Source organism: Xenopus laevis, chromosome 7S (genome assembly GCF_017654675.1).
Source record: "Xenopus laevis strain J_2021 chromosome 7S, Xenopus_laevis_v10.1, whole genome shotgun sequence".
Lineage (NCBI taxonomy): Eukaryota > Metazoa > Chordata > Amphibia > Anura > Pipidae > Xenopus > Xenopus laevis.
Genome location: NC_054384.1, coordinates 21,694,082 through 21,710,818, shown reverse-complemented (window position 1 = coordinate 21,710,818; position 16,737 = coordinate 21,694,082). Strand labels below are relative to the sequence as shown.

General features: G+C 40.6%; 1 protein-coding gene across 1 annotated transcript in view; it reads left to right on the top strand.

Moving 5' to 3' along the window:
• Nucleotides 1-16,737, top strand: part of slit1.S (slit guidance ligand 1 S homeolog) — a 233,092-nt gene that overhangs the window by 134,639 nt on the left and 81,716 nt on the right. Inside the window, 3 exon segments of the mRNA NM_001087109.1 lie at nt 13,686-13,757; nt 14,099-14,170; nt 15,149-15,220. Coding sequence (NP_001080578.1) covers nt 13,686-13,757; nt 14,099-14,170; nt 15,149-15,220 — 216 coding nt within the window.

Sequence of the window (16,737 nt, the reverse complement as noted above, 5' to 3'; positions counted from 1 at the left end):
CCCTTTAAGGTATGAACAGGGCCGGAACTAGGGGTAGGCAGAGTAGGCACGTGCCTAGGGCGCAAAGCTGAGGGGGCACCAGGCACGTACCTGCTCTGTCGCCTACCCCATGTCCGGTCCCATCTCTCCTCGACTGGCACTGGCGCAAATGCGCTTCTGCGCATGCGCGCGCACATTTTGCCATGCGCACTGGAGCGCACTTTTGCGCATGCGCACTGGAGTGCACTTTCTCGCATGCGCAGTCGAGCGCGCACAGAGCCTGCGCCTTGGCCCGCCAGGCTGCCTAGGGCGCCTGGCCAGGTTGGCCCGGCTCTGTGTATGAAGATCCAAATTATGGAAAGATCCCTTATCCTGAAAACCCAGGTCCTGAGCATTCTGGATAACAGCTTCAGTTGTCGTTCAGGAATATGTTTACTGAATGCAGCAGCAATGTTAAAAAACAGAGGTTTATTTGTAAAGGCAAACAGGATTAGGTTCAGTGCCCCCTGTTATGGACTGAGACTACCACACTCACTTTTAGATGTCCCAGGAGTCCAAAAGTTCTATCCGATTATTTCTGGAAGTACCAGCATTGGCAACATTAGAGAAGAAGTCTGTTAGCTTGCATAACACTGGTCAGTGCTTCCTGCACAATGGTGTGTGGTCCAGTTGAGATAATATCTGACTTAAATCTCATGTGCAATTATTTTTTGCATTTAAGATGCTCTGTTGTTAAATCCTACGCTGCATCTCTGTGTTTGGCTATATAAAAGCTTCCTTACCGCACATGCAGGATATTGGCTGTGGTTTAGGGGGTCATACTTCTTAACCCTAACAGATAATGACTTGGATTTGCTTTTGCCTTTTTGCAAAGTAATGGCTTCATGTTAAGCTAACATGGCAAACAATCAACTAATGCTAAAGCACAGGTTAAGAGTCCCATATTGAATTCCTAAATTGTGTCAGTGTATTTGAGCCAATAGGGATAGATTTAGTAGATAAGGTTTACTACAACTATTTGACTTAAATAACCTCTGCATACATAGTATACCTATTAACTTTACAGAGCAGCGATTCCCAGAATATGGGGATCCCCCCTCCTTGGGTAACCCAGAACCTGAATGTTAGTTTTGGGGGAAATTCAGGGGAAAACCCTATGTTATCTCCTAGATACAACCAAAAGCCCAACCTGAGGGTCAGTAAGTTTGAGATTTGGGGCATTTGTTGCTCTCTAAATATTTTTGGAGCTATGACGGAATGGCTCATACACCAATCATTTCCTATACTGTATCTGTAACCTTGTTATGAGCTAAGGGGTCCCTAACCAAAAGGTTGGAAGTTCATGGGCTGCCTAAACTGTGTTTACTAACATTGGAGATGCTATCGGCAACATCACCAGTAACTAGATAACCTATAAATTAGAAAACAAAAACAATGGTCTGATTGGTTGCTCTAGCCCTAATTTTAATAATCTAATCCCATCTAGGTGGTACTTTTCAGGCTTCCATAACAATGTAAAATGCGAAACATAAGATTAAATTTATTTCTTTGGTTTGTGATTTATATGTGAACATTTTCCATGACCATGGGAACTGCTTGATTTCATGTACTGTTCAGAACATTAAGGAACCTTTCTATATGTAGCCGAGTAAACACAGGTGAATCAATGGCTACCTAAACGGTAGCTGCATGACCAAATCCAGTCTCATAATCCCCCCAATGACTGGATTAGGTCAGATACTCTGGTTAATGATCATATAAAGCACAACTATGGTAATCAGCTGAACATATTTCTATTAGAAAGATGCACAGCTTGCTCCAGGTCAAGTCCACCACAAGAAATTCTATGATGAAGAATCAAGAAAAATGGATTTAAGGTGGCCATAGACGCAAAGAACCGCTCGTTTGTCCTTGGGGATCTGGAACAGTGACAGGGGGCTCTATTCATATAAATCTCCTCTATGTAAGGTATTGGTTTCCAAATTGGGGGACTGACATCCATGTGTGCCCTGAAGCAGCGGCAGGGGCTCTAGTCATATAAACCTTCTCTCTATAAGGTAGTAGTTCCAAAACTTTGGGATTGTCATCCCTTCTCTTCAAGGTAGAAAATGGACTTCAAGGTAGAAAATGAAAAGCAATTGAAAAGCAAATATCGGATTGCTTGCAAATGGCTAAGAGCTCTGTTGGGAGAAATCTAAAGGGGCCATACACTATAAGATCTGCTCGTTTGGCAAGGTCGACAAACGAGTTTATCTTAACCCAATATGCCCACTAACGGCTGGGCGATATCGGATGAATCAGAATGTTCGGCCTTGGGCCGAACGATCGGATTACAATACTATGAATGGTCTCCAACAGGTCGCAGGACCTCATCAACTAGCCGATGCGGTCCTGGATCATACAAAAAAATCAAACTTGACCAATCGATATCTGGCAGATTTTTGGCCTGATATCGATTTGGAGGACCCGTCGGATGCTAGACTGCACCAGTGCAGCTAGCAAATAGCAACAGATCTTTTTAGTAGATCAAAGCTAACTTCTAATTGGTCAGTCCAAGATGTCGGCTTTTTAGGAGTACCCTACAACTAAGTAATAATGGGTTTACATTTTGCTGCTTGACTGTATGTAGTCCAGGCTAATATATTAAACTATAGTTTCATTTTATGTGCTACAGATGCAATAATAAACAATCATCTGAATAGTTCAACCCTGTCGTGCTCATTACAATCCTAGTGAACCCTAGTGTATTTGCTTCCACTTTGAATTTGGCGAGGAGCTGCACAGACTTTTCTATTAAACTAATGGGACTGAGGCATTCTCGTTTAATTGCTTTACAAGGCCAAATGCAGAAGGGACCAAGGTATATTTAAAATAAACTTCAGCACGTGATCAAGAATATATTCCATGGCTTGTCCTTTGGGAGAGCTGCAAGGTCCTGTCTATTAAGGCAGCTGGGTTTTTCGGCAGTCCGTGGTCTGCAGTGGAGTGTCAGTCCCCAGCTGTATGTATGTTTCACAAAATGTACCATTTTTCATTTCTATGGTGAACAAACCAATGAACTGTGAAAAAATATGTGTGGCAGATGAAATCATACGAGTTGAGAGGGCTGCGCTTGTACTGGAGCCCTCCTAGCATCATTTTTCTCTCTGTGCTGGATTTTCTTCTATTTTCATTCGTAAAATCTGGTTTAAGTTTGGGTAAAGGACACAAAGTTGCCTCACGAGGAAAATTCATTCGATTTCGGAAAACGAAGTGCTCCGAGTGCCATTTTCATTCTATCAGGTGGGAAGGCAGGGGAAGGCAGTTCAGGGAGATTAGTTGCCTTGTAGAAGAGGAGATTTGTGGCCGGACGACTAATCTCCCCGAATCTGACCGCGTGTCTCTGCCCTAAATCTAGCTGTAGTCTATTCATGTTTTATGAATGAAGAGGAAAGGTATATTTGTAGCACTACAGCAGGTAGAGGGAATCATTATAACAGAAAACTACTACTGTGGAACAGATGTTATGGTTTCCCTGATGCTGCAGTGTTCAGCACTGGCCCTATGGTGCCACTTGTCAATCTTTAGTTACTGAACCCCATAATGACTCTTTAGGGTTTCCCAGTGGAAGCATCATTCAGCCTCCAGGAAAAGTCTAGGCCTCATGTTTTTGTTCTGGCAAATGATTATTACGGTACTGTGTTTAAATTGTATTTCACATCTCATGGGCTCACAGCAAAATATAATGTCCAATACACTGATTTACTGAGATGAGAGGTAGAGAGTAGTGATGTGTGGGCCGACCCTATACCCGCAGGACCAGCGGGTTCACCCATGGGTTGGGCGGGTTCGGGCCGACCTCACACGCTCTTTTCCCACGCGACTTTCCAAATGCCGGCTTCCGAATTCCGGGTTGAGTTTTTTTATACGCGCGCCTCTCGCTCTGCCCCTTTTGTGACGTCATCGGCGGGGCGGCGCGGGTCTATAATAGAGGCCCGGAAGTCAGGCTAGGGTCAGGAAAAGACCCGCACATCACTAGTAGAAAGGACCTTGACTATAAAAACTAAGGCGGTTATTTATCAAGTCCGAATTTATCTCGATATTTTCTGCTACGAACTCTGATCAAATCCGCTTGGGTTTTTTAGGCTTATTTATTATTACATTTTCCAGAAAATTTGCTTTGCTGGAAAAAAATCAGATTTTCACAATTTTTCGGATTTTTCATCCGATTTCCACAGGGTTTTTTTTGTATTTTTTACCGAAAAACTCTGAAAACTTTGTGGTATTGCACGAAACCCAGTGCACATCAAAAAATCATTGGGACTTCTCCCATTGACTTATATGCAACCTCGACAGGTCTGAGATGCCGAATTTTCTGATTTGGATTTTTCCTTCCTCGGGGTTTAATAAATTCTGAAAAATATATGATTTTTTAAAAGTCCGATTTTATAAAACATTTTTCATTGGGACTTTGGCAGAACAAATAAATCTGTCCAGGATGTGACGTCCTTGCAAGGGAACCATGAAATGGCAAATGAGATTCCACATTGAAAAATGTAAGGTTATGTTGTGAATACACATGTGGGAATGTTATGCAGGCTTAATGAGAAAAAGGTAGGAGAAATTAATATAGTATCAAGTAGAGATACACCAAATCTTGGTTTTGATTCAGGATTCGGACAAACCCAAGCATTTTACTGCAGGTTTGGGATTTGGCTGAATCCTTCCTGACAGATTCAGGGTTTGGCTGAATCCTGAAAATAGGGATTCAGTGCATCCATAGTATCCACTTTATCCTGGGACTGGTGCAGTTGCTCTTTGGAAAGGAATTTTCTACCTAAACGTTGCAAATTGGAGACAGCAATGGATGTTTTTGTTTTTTTTAACCTTCTGAATCAAATAGAATAAAAATGGCCATATCAATTTTGACTTTATTTTGGTATGTGAATTCGGCCTTGCTATCCTAACCATTATCCATTTACTATGGATATGGGGCAATACTAAGGATGTTATTCATTTTGTTAATTGGGCAGGTTTAATAATGACATCTCCGATACCCTATTTCTCCTAGTATATAGTGCATCGGCGGCTTCTCTACACTTCCTGCAGTTCCAATCATTTGGACTGCCAGGTAAAACAATAGGAAGATGGCTATAGTAAATACTGAATATCCTCACTTATGGAATCTGTCTGTTTATGCCACTTCCAATGGCTATGATATTGGAGTGGGTCAGCCCATGTAGGGCTGAACTTATCCAGGATGGATTTGAACAAATTGCTCAATGTCATGGTCATTTTTTTTTTTTAATCTCAACTACAGTTTACCTGTAGCTGTGAGTTCCTGTGCCCAGTTATTGTGTCTGGGAGTTGCAATTGATTAAACGTTCTACTTCTGTTTTGTGCCTGTTACAGTAGCTTGCCTGTTTATGTTTGCTTCTTAATGCTATAACTCACATTATCCTGATGTGCCAAACAGCTTAGTCGTAATGTATTTGAAGGGTCAGAAGAAAAAACACATTTAGGAAAAGACTAAGACATATCTTTTGCTTATTGTAGTGTCTCTCTGAGTCTAAAGCAAAAGAACCATTGTGGGTAACCATGAATAGTCCTTGGTGTCTTTCCCCAATTGTGCTTTGTCATCAGCTCCCTGACAGACATGCAGCAAGCCAACAACAAACTGAGAGTGAATCTCATTTGATAGTGTCTGTCCTTAGGTAATGCAAACACTGATTGCTGTATTGATTTCCATTAGCCTGTCTTCACTGATGTCTTGCAGTCTCTCCACACCTACACGCTATCTGCCAGACTTGTCAATCAAAGCTATTGACCTAAGGACCGATCCTGACAAAGCACGAAGTATCATCTCACAACGAGTCACCTTGATTGCTATTCAATCTTGCTCTATAGTGTCCCTTCAACTGCTTAATCAACCGCACAACATTTCCCTGCTTGTCCGAAGGCATTGTCTTGTGCAGGGAAACTATCTTGATAACATTTTTGGGTGCCCCTATAAAGATTACCCAAAATGAAACAAAGGTGGGAGATGTAAGGGCAAAAAAAGGAAAACGGTTTGGGGAATTATTTGGCTTTCATCTAAGACGTCACTTTCTTTTAAACATATGACTTACGGCCATCAACCACTTGTCAGGAATTTGGCAGATTGAGTGGGTGAATTCCTCTCGAAGTTATGGGAGTTGTATTATCAAAATTCTAGCTGTTTTAAAATTCGAAAACATTAGAGATGTTGCAGACAAAATGAATAGTAGAATACGATTTAATTGCAGTCAATTTAATGCAATCGAGTTTTCTGACTCAAGTTTTTTTTTTTAATATGCTGGCAATCAAGAAAAAACTACATTTACGTTAAATTTGAGATTTTTTTCCAAATTCAAAAAAAGTGAAAAAAGACTAAAAAAAATGTAATCCTAGTTAATTTTCTTCCCACACAGTCACTTCTTGGTTGTTGGGGATAGGGTGATGATAAATGCAATCACTGAGACCCCAGAAAACATCAGTTGCTATGCACCCTTTTCCTTGCCCACTGTCCATTGTAATGACTAATAGATTCCTTGTTGTCCCTTAAAGGAGAACTAAACCCTAAAAATGAATGTGGCTAATAATGGCATATTTTATATACTGAACTTATTGCACCAGCCTAAAGTTTCCGCTTGTCAATAGCAGCAATGATCCAGGACTTCAAACTTGTCACAGGGGGTCACCATCTTGGAAAGTGTCTGTGACACTCACATGCTCAGTGGGCTCTGAGCAGCTGTTGAGAAGCTAAGCTTAGGGGTCGTCACTAATTATCAAGCAGAAAATCAGATTTGTCTGTAATATAAGCTGATGCTACAGGGCTGATTATTAAATTCTGAGGCTAATTGCACTGGTTTCTGTGCTGCCATGTAGTAATTATATGTATTAATTACTAATCAGCCTTATATTGTGACATTTCTATTCTATATGTACTGTATATTGTGAGTGGGTCCCTAAGCTCAGTAAGTGACAGCAGCACACATGTGCAGTGAATCAGCAGACACAGATATTTACTGCTAAAGGGCTGTGGTTGCCTTGGGCTGGTACAGAAGCCAAAAACATTATGTACAAAATTTTTACCCTACTTCCTTACTTAAGCTTTAGTTCTCCTTTAATCATGGGTGTAACTACAGAGGAAGCAGACCCTGTAGCTGCAGGGGGGCCCAGGAGGTATAGACTGCCCAATACTGCTCAATTTCAACATCTACTAGTAAAACAGGACAACCTCTGGATCTGTTGGGGGCCCCCATAATGGATTTGCTGTGGGGCCCAGTAACATCTAGTTACGCTAGTTTACTTTTATCAGTAGCATTTTTTGCTCACTTAAAAACATTGAAGTTGAAAAAATAAAGATCTTTTTTTTCCTCCAAACTTGCAACAATTTTAGGCTGCTATGGTTCTCACCTTCTTGTGTTTGGTGGTGATAAATCTTGATTAGAGAACCAATGGGAACATTGAAAAATGTTTATTTAAAATGTTCATTTGAGCATGTTTTATATATACTGAAAACTGTATGAAGTCTGTTGCTTCACTGCTGCCATTTGGGGATCAGTTTGTTTGTGGTACAGGTATGGGACCTGTTATCCAGAATGTTCGGGACTTGGGGTATTCTGGATAATGGATATTTCTGTTATTTGGATCGTCATACCTTTCTGCTAGAAAATCATGTAAGCATTCAATAAACCTAATAGGCTGGTTTTGCTTCCAATAAGGATTAATTATATCTTAGTTGGGATCAAGTTTAAGTTACTGTTTTATTATTACAGAGAAAAAGGAAATAATTTTTTAAAATTTCGATTATTTGGATAAAATGGAGTCTATGGGAGACGGAGCTTTCTGGATAATGGGTTTCCAGATAACGAACCCCATACCTGTAGTGGCCTATGTCCAATTACAGTGGCACTGTCTTATCACTACATCACTGAATATCAGGTATAGGTACTTAAAGAGGTGGTTCACATTTACCTTCATTTTAAGTATGTCATAGAATGGCTTATTGCTAAGCAACTTTTCAATTGGTCTTCACTTTTGCTTTCTTATCATTTTTGAATTATTTGCTTCTGACTCTTTCTTGCTCTCAAATGGGGGTCACTGGCCCTATCTAAAAAAAAAAAAAAGAAGCTCTGTAATGCAATACAAATGTATTGTTATTGTTTATTGAGGATCTTCCTATATAGGCCCTCTCCTATTCATATTTGTATAGTTACTTCAGTGCATGGTTGCTAGGGTATTTGGACCCTAGAAACCAGATTCCTGAAATTGCAAATTGGAGAGCTGCTGAATAAAAAGCTAAATAACTGAAACAACACAAATAATAAAAAATTAAAATCCATTGCAAATTGTCTCTACGTCATACAAAAAGTTAATGTAAAGGTGAATAACCCCTTTAAATAATAATTATTACAGCAGTAATGGAAAACATTTGGCCTTACAGTTATTGCAGAACTACTAAAATACCTATGTTAGGGAATTTGGGGAGTTGCAAGTGCAGTTTGGGTGTTGAATGTAGCTTGTGGCCTGCAATGTTAATTGAATACAGCTCCCTTTATCCAGTGTTCATCTCTTGCGGTGGCCGATGAAGAACAAAGCATGTTTAAAACCATTGAACCGGGACCTTTCATTTATAATCCAGCTACGTATCGCTTGTGTCCGGCAACATACTGCTAAGTGAAGGGAATGGAACCACAGAGAGAGCTGGATGCTTGGTTTCTGGAAGCCAATTACCCTCCTGCTGGGTCCAAATTTAATCCTCTCAAACAGAGAACAGAGAGAAGGGCCAAACAGGGAAAATTTCAATTGGTGCAGGGTGTCAATCTGAGATTAGCCGGACGGAGAGAGAGAGAGAGAGAGAGCAACAGTGATCCTTTTATAGGGTCCTCTTTTTAGAAAATGCAAAAACAAGCACTGAAGGTTAGGGCTGCGCCTGCACTCACAGGTTGATAACATGTAGCCTAAAAATGCTCAACTTCTTTTTCTTTCCTCTACAATAGGGGTTTTAAAGTAAAACAGTCAAATGATGGAGCACCAGAGAGACCGGAAAACATTTAAAAAATGAAGTTTTAGTCCGTCATGATTAAAATTGAAAAAATATATATTGCATGCCTTTATCGTCCCATGGGCTGCACGCTCGACGCGTTTCATGGCCACCTGCCACAAGTAAAACATTTTGAATTCAAAACGTTTTTGTGGGACCTGTTATCTGGAAACCCGTTATCCAGAAAGCTCCAAATTGCAGAAAGGCCGTCTCCCATAGACTCGCATTTTATCCAATGCAAATTTTTTTAAAAATATTTTCCTTTTTCTCTGTAATAATAAAACAGTAGCTTGTACTTGATCCCAACTAAGATATAATGAATTCTTATTGGAAGCAAAACCAGCCTGTTGGGTTTATTTAATATTTACATGACTTTCTAGTAGACGTATGTTACGAAGATCCAAATTGCAGATAGATCCATTATCTGGAAAACCTCAGGTTTCAAGCATTCTGGATCTATTTTTTTCAATAACAGTATTTAATCTAGTGGTTCTACGTGATTTGTGTTGTACTTTCATCAGTAGAGTGAATGCTTCCCAACACTGGAATAATAAAAAGTAAAACCGTTTTGGCCTTACCACACCCAGACACACCACCAATCTTACCAAATCCCTCCCACTTTTTTTTGTCAAATCCAGGACTTTGCTACCTAAACTGGAAGAATCATTGGGAGGTAAAAAAAATTATGATTGATGCCAATACTGAAAAAATGCTAGAGAGATAGGAATCATCACTTGGAAGCTCCAGTTGAGGCTGGTGAATATAATAACATTTTGGACCTGATTAGTAGCCAATAGGAACTTTGCACTCATTTTCTAACTTGCAGAAGTTTGATGAAAACTAACCGCTGATTGGTTGATACTGTACTGGTGCATTTTAGCACCTATATTAATCAATGAACCCTAATATACCAGTGATATACTAATAAAGCATAATACAGTAGCTACTCATGTAGGAAATCCAGTCTCCTGGGCCATAACTTTGCAAGGTGATATTATTCCTTTTTCTCTGTAATAATAAATCAGTACCATGTACTGGATCCAAGATATAAATAATCTTTATTGGAAGCAAAACCAGCCTTAATGGGTTTATTTAATGTTTACATTTCTAGTAGACTTAAGATATGAAGATCCAACTTACAGAAAGATCCATTATCCGAAAACCCCAGGTCCCAAGCATTCTGGATAACAGGTCTCATACCTGTAATTCAAAAACTATAAAAAAAAGGCCAATTGAAAAGTTGCTTAGAATAAGACCAGGGGCGATCCGCAGGCTGCTGCCACCTGAAGCAGCAACCCCCGATGCCGCCCCCCTCTCCCGCTCCGCGCTTAAAAGTTTAGCTTCGGAGCAGGTCAAAGGGGGCTGCATCGCTAGCGCAGCGAACACATACTGCGCTTTCTGCACTAGCAGAGCCGAATTTCCGGTTTAAAAAAACTAAAATTCGGCTCTTAAAGTTACAGGAGGCGGCTTTTTGCCGCCCCTTGTAACTGGCCGTTCACTGGCGCCTGAGGAACGGCCCTGAAAAAAACAGTCTATGACATACTAAAAGTTAACTTAAAGGTGTACCTGGTTAAAAAGATCTTTGAAACACATCATATAAATGAGTGATGTCCAGCTGGAGAACCTCTGTAGGATATGAACAATCTGGTCCCCAAAAGTGCATGGAAAATCTTACTCAACAATAAAAGTCAATGATATCTTGAGAATTGAGTGGATATTTAAAGGTTAACTATCGCAAAAATGAAAATTTTATAGAAGCTTCGTCACATTGAAATGAGAAACTTTCTAAATACAAATCAATTAAAAATTCTGTATTGTTTCTGAAATAATCAAGTTTATGTTCACTATCCCTCTCTCAGCATCTGTTTCTCTTCATTCTGTCTTCATGCAGCAGTTGGGTGTCAGATAATCATTGACAGTTAGATCCAATATATCTTATAGGGGGGCTCCCTTTCCTCGCAGATGTATTAGGGCAGAGACACACGTGGAGATTCGGGGAGATTCAGTTGCCCGGTGACAAATTGCCTCTTTTTTGGGCGACTACTCTCCCCGAACTACCTTCCCGCCGGCTAAAATCTAAATCGCAGGCGGGATGGCTCTCAGAGCACTTCGTTTTCCGAAGTCGCCCAAAGTTGCCTCAGGATGAAACCGGAAAAAGAAGCAATCCGAGTGCCTTCCTGCCAGTGATTTAAATTCTTGCTGGCAGGAAGGCAGTTCTGGGATATTAGTCGCCCGAAGAAGAGGAGATTTGTCGCTGGACGACTAATCTCCCCGAACTACCTTCCCGGCGGCTAAAATCTAAATCGCAGGCGGGATTGCTCTCAGAGCACTTCGTTTTCCGAAGTCGCCCAAAGTTGCCTCAGGATGAAACCGGAAAAAGAAGCAATCCGAGTGCCTTCCTGCCAGTGATTTAAATTCTTGCTGGCGGGAAGGCAGTTCTGGGATATTAGTCGCCCGAAGAAGAGGCGATTTGTTGCTGGGTGACTAATCTCCCCGAATATCCACGTGTGTCTCTGCCCTTAGAGCTCACTCAAATAACTGATTCCAGTACAAGCAAAAACGAGTGGATCTTTCCCCGATATGCCACTAACGGCATGGCTATATCGGGGGTAATACGAATGTTCGGCCGTATGATACGATACGCCAAGGGGCTCAGACGGGTCGGTCTGGTTAAAATCAAACCTTCCCGATCAATATCGTGGCCAGATATAGATCGGGAAGACCCGTCGGAAGCCCCCATACACGGGCAGATAAGCTGTCAAATTGGACTAAACTAGGGATGCACCGAATCCAGGATTCAGTTCGGGATTCGGCCAGGATTCGGCCTTTTTCAGCAGGATTCGGATTCGGCCGAATCCTTCTGCCCGGCCGAACCGAATCCGAATCCTAATTTGCATATGCAAATTAGGGGCAGGGAGGGAAATTTGCTTGACTTTTTGTCAGAAAACAAGGAAGTAAAAAATGTTTTCCCCTTCCCACCCCTAATTTGCATATGCAAATTAGGGTTCAGATTCGGTTCGGTATTCGGCCGAATCCTTCGTGAAGGATTCGGGGGTTCGGCCGAATCCAAAAAAGTGGATTCGGTGCATCCCTAGTCTAAACGACCGGTATCGGCAGCTTTATCTGCCCGTGTATGGCCACCTTAACTGTTAATGAATATCTGACACCCAACTCCTACATGAAGACAGAATGAAGAGAAACATATGCTGAGAGAGGGATAGTGAATATAAACTTGATTATTTCAGAAACAGTACAGAATTTTTAATTGATTGTATTTAGAAAGTTTCTTATTTCAGTATGATGAAGCTTATATTAATTCTTCATTTTTGCGAAAGTTACCCTTTTAACAAATGATGTTGCATTGCCCCACTCCAAGGTGTGTGCAGATGTCCCGCTGGATCAGCCATTGCTCACTGTCCCTCTCCCATCTCAGATTTTCAAGGCTCACTCCCAGTATGTCATTGTGCCGTGTGATCGACACTGCCAAAAAGAGTGACTTGTTTCTGGTCACTTACTGGAAAGCCCAAACCAGGCAGGAGATTCTGCGCTGCTGCAATGCCTTTGACAACGGCTCGTGAAGCGTTTCCACTGGCTCTATACAAATGTGACTGCGTGGAATCCATGTTTCACGATCAGCTTTTGTCTTCATTATTCCGCCGTGCTAATGCTGCACTTTTAAATAGAACTAGAAAAAGCTAATTTCTTCTTTGAAACTTTTGAAAGGGAAATTCATCCATTTCTCTGTACATTGAAGTTCAGAATAACCAGTGATCCCTTGTGGGCTTTGTGCTATCAAAACTACAAAGGCTGCTAGTGCCACACGCTGGTCACACACGGTACTTTTCTGTATGACTTCTGCAAACAATACCTCTCTGTGTAATAGAAATCAGTGGGAGACTTTTAATCAGTTCCTGTTCTGTATCCTTTACGCTGAGTTTAAAGACTTCAATTATGTAATACTGCTTTTTTTTTATTTGATATTAACCCTTGTAATAGTACTGACTGGAAGAGTTAGCTTTTGCTGCAGTGTATCCAAGGAGTATATTTTCCAGCTCTTGTTTTATTAATCAAGTTTGGACAGCGTGTGCGTGGGGGGTAGTAAACCTTACGGGGCAGTTTTATAAAGGGCCGAATTGAAATTTCAAATTTTTTTATTGTCAAAACTGTCAAATTCGACTAGGGAGTGATTCAAATTCGACTCAAGTATTTATAAAATATTCAAATTCAATTTTTGAGATTTATCACACTCTGGCCCTTTAAGTAATCAAATTTGACTATTCAAAAACATGCTGAATTGCGTTTAAGTCAATGGGAGAGGTTATTTTAAAAAAAACCTGTTTTTGCCTATTGAAGGGAAAGTCATTCTAGGCAACTTTACAATATATATTTATTACAAAATGTCATTGGTCTTACAGTTACGTGTAAATGTAATTACCATTTAAAGTAGTTTAAAGTAGTGTCTATCCCTTTCTGCTCCGGTTCTGAAACAATATGACAGGAGTCAGTTCTCCTCCAGGCCAGTTAAACAGCGGACTTTCTTGTTTCTGGAGTCAGAGTCAGTAGCGTTCTCCTTTGTTTAATGGAGTTTTTTTAGATGTCATTTGACGTGAAAAACACAATAAATGCTGCATCTTTCAAACATTTCTATTTGCTGTTTCAGAGATCTGAGTGAGAATCTAATCCAAGCCATTCCAAGGAAAACATTTCGAGGAGCTACTGAACTCAAAAACCTGTGAGTTGATATGTTTATTTTAATGGTAGACCCTGTATAGACATCGCCTCTCCCATCTCATCATTGATATAGATAGTTCTAAGCAGTTTATGATACCAGATATTCTAAATTGCTCAGAAGTTGGCCTTATGATGTGCATATAAAACTACAGACCCCTAAGGCCAGATATGAATCTCTTTACAATGCCTACACTGCTGTTATTCTAGGTTTCCCTGAAGGCCACTAGAGCCAGCTTAGTAGAAGATTTGTACTTCAGGATCTACAAGATCATTTTTTTTATTCTTGTGTATACAGAGACTGATATTTTAAATCAAAGGTAACCTTGTTTCTGTTCTCCACAGCCAAATGGATAAGAACCAGATCAGCTGCATTGAAGATGGAGCTTTCCGGGCCCTAAGAGGACTAGAGGTTTTGTAAGTACTTGACACTAAATATACACACCAAAGGAGTGTTGTTAATCTAAGGGAGAAGTTACCCTTTATAAGTATTTTGCTCACAATTCCTAAGAATTCTGTGATAGGGTTAGGAAGCAGGGACAAAGGTTACTTGCCTTGGGAACTGGTACCTCTTGGCCTAGCTTTTTTTATGTAGGGATGCACCGAATCCAGTGTTTTGGGATTCGGGCAAATCCTGAATACTTCATGAAAGATGTGGGCAAATACCGAATCCAAAACCTAAGTTGCATATGTAAATTAGGAAACAGAAAGGAGAAAAAGAACCGTACGCTGATCCCATGTTTATTCTTCCTTATTTGTGTGACAATAAATTACATGATATTTACCTTTCGGATTCGGTTCACCCAGGCACTTGGATTCGCCCAAATCCAAATCCTGCTGAAAAAGGTAGAATCCTGGCCTGAATTCAGTCCATCCCTACTTTTATTGATTTGATGATGTAATGCAACTCTCTTCTAAGGGTTTAAGCGCACGGGCAGATTCAGGGAGATATAGTCGCATGGCGACTAATCGTCTCTTCTGCAGGCTGACAATCTCCCCGAACTGCCTTCCCTCTGCCTGCCGCCTGCTATAATGACAAAACGCCAGCGCCAATGGAAATCGAATCGCCGCGAGTGCATTGGTGTTGGCGTTTTGTCATTATAGCAGGCGGCAGGCAGAGGGAAGGCAGTTCGGGGAGATTATCGCCCTGCAGAAGAGGTGAATCTGCCCGTGTGCTTAAACCCTTGTTTTCCAGTGAACTAATCTTTGGTCCACTTCTCTAATTTGTGTTTTTAATGTATTTGCCAAGAATGCTCTGGGAAAAAACACACCCTAATAAATAATTGATGCGAGTTTGTTCATAAGCCTAAAAGTATCCCCATAAGAATAATAAATTGAGGGTTTCCCAGGGATTTTAGTTTCATTTCTCTAAAAAGTTCTTTCTTCTTCATACAGAACTCTGAATAACAACAATATAACCACAATTCCTGTTTCCAGTTTCAACCATATGCCCAAGCTGAGGACATTGTAAGTATGTTAATAATCATGTCACGTGTTATAATGTCTCTGTCATCTAAAAGTGGCAATGATAAACATATAATTATTCTGTCTAATTAAAGGAGTTCTGGCATCCCTATGAAAAAACCTGCTCCTCTTCATCACCACGTATGAATAAGATTCTGTATATTTGAACGAATTCTGTCTGTTTAGTACAATGGTTCTTCCACAGTCTTGCTTCCCCCCTATATCAGGTATGCAGGGTCCCCCTTATCTTTACAGCAGTCGTGAACTGACAACGTGGCCCCTATTGCTGGCTGTCTGGTATATCATTCTGTTAACTGAATATACAGTATGTGTCAGTCATAATGTAGCCAGTCACAGGGTCTGATTTCTGTATATTTTATTACCTGTTTATTACCTGCTTTATTCGGAATACTTATTAACAGGCGAATTTGCCAGTTTCGCTTCACCACGAATTTTGCGAATTTCCTGCAAAATTTTCAAAACTGACAAAAAAGTAGCGAAACGACGATTTTGATGCTGGCGGCAAAATGGGCACCGGCGTCAAAGTTGACACCGGCACCCATTAAAGTCAATGGGCGTCCGTTTATCGTCGCGGTCGTCAAAATTTTTCAGAATAAAAATTCGCCGGCGGCGAAACGCCCAAATTCGCCTTGAATTCACGCCTGGCGAATAAATCCGCCCATCACTACTTATTAATGTAGGGAAATGAATGTAGGTAGATTTGCATCAAGCTTAAATTGTATTATTACTAACATCAGTCTGACACTGTGTTTGTGAATTTGCATTTGCTCCAGCTGTTAGCATTCAGGTGGAGGGTTAAAAAGACTTTATTTACATAATGCCATTTAAAAAAAATAATATCATAGTCTTCTATGTGGGTTTAAGTTTGCCTAAAAGGTTCAGATTTTGCTTGTCAGTGTGAGCAGCATAAAAATCATATTTTCAGCCCCCCTACATAACTTACTTTAGGGTCCCCCAGAACTCTTAAAATATCATTTCAATACCATGCCCTTTAATCTTCTGTTATCATACTTATCTAGCATTGCCCCCTAAGGGACTTTAATGGCATCACATTCCCCTTACAGACTGACCAGAGATGCGTAATAATTGCTAAGTGCTGTAATGTGCAGCTCCCTATGAACTGCTTCATAGGTCAGACCTATACCCTACAGCTATCAGTAATTATCAGTATGTTCCATTTCTTCCATAGGAGTCCTGAGAGAGTCTCTGTAGCACTGTATTATATAGTTATCATTCTACATCAGCTTATTTGCTAGCACCAGACATCTCTTAACTAACCAATCAGTAATCAGCTTAGATCAGTCTAGAGTAAGTACCAGCGGTGTAACTAGATAATACTGGGCCCAGTTTTACCAGTATTTATTTAAATTGTATATGAATTAGGACCTCATGGGGCCCCTATATCTCATGGCCCTCCCCCCTGCAGCCACAGGGTCTGCTTCCTCTATAGTTCCACCCCTGGTAAGTACAGTAACAAATAATAATGTGTGATTTGTTGC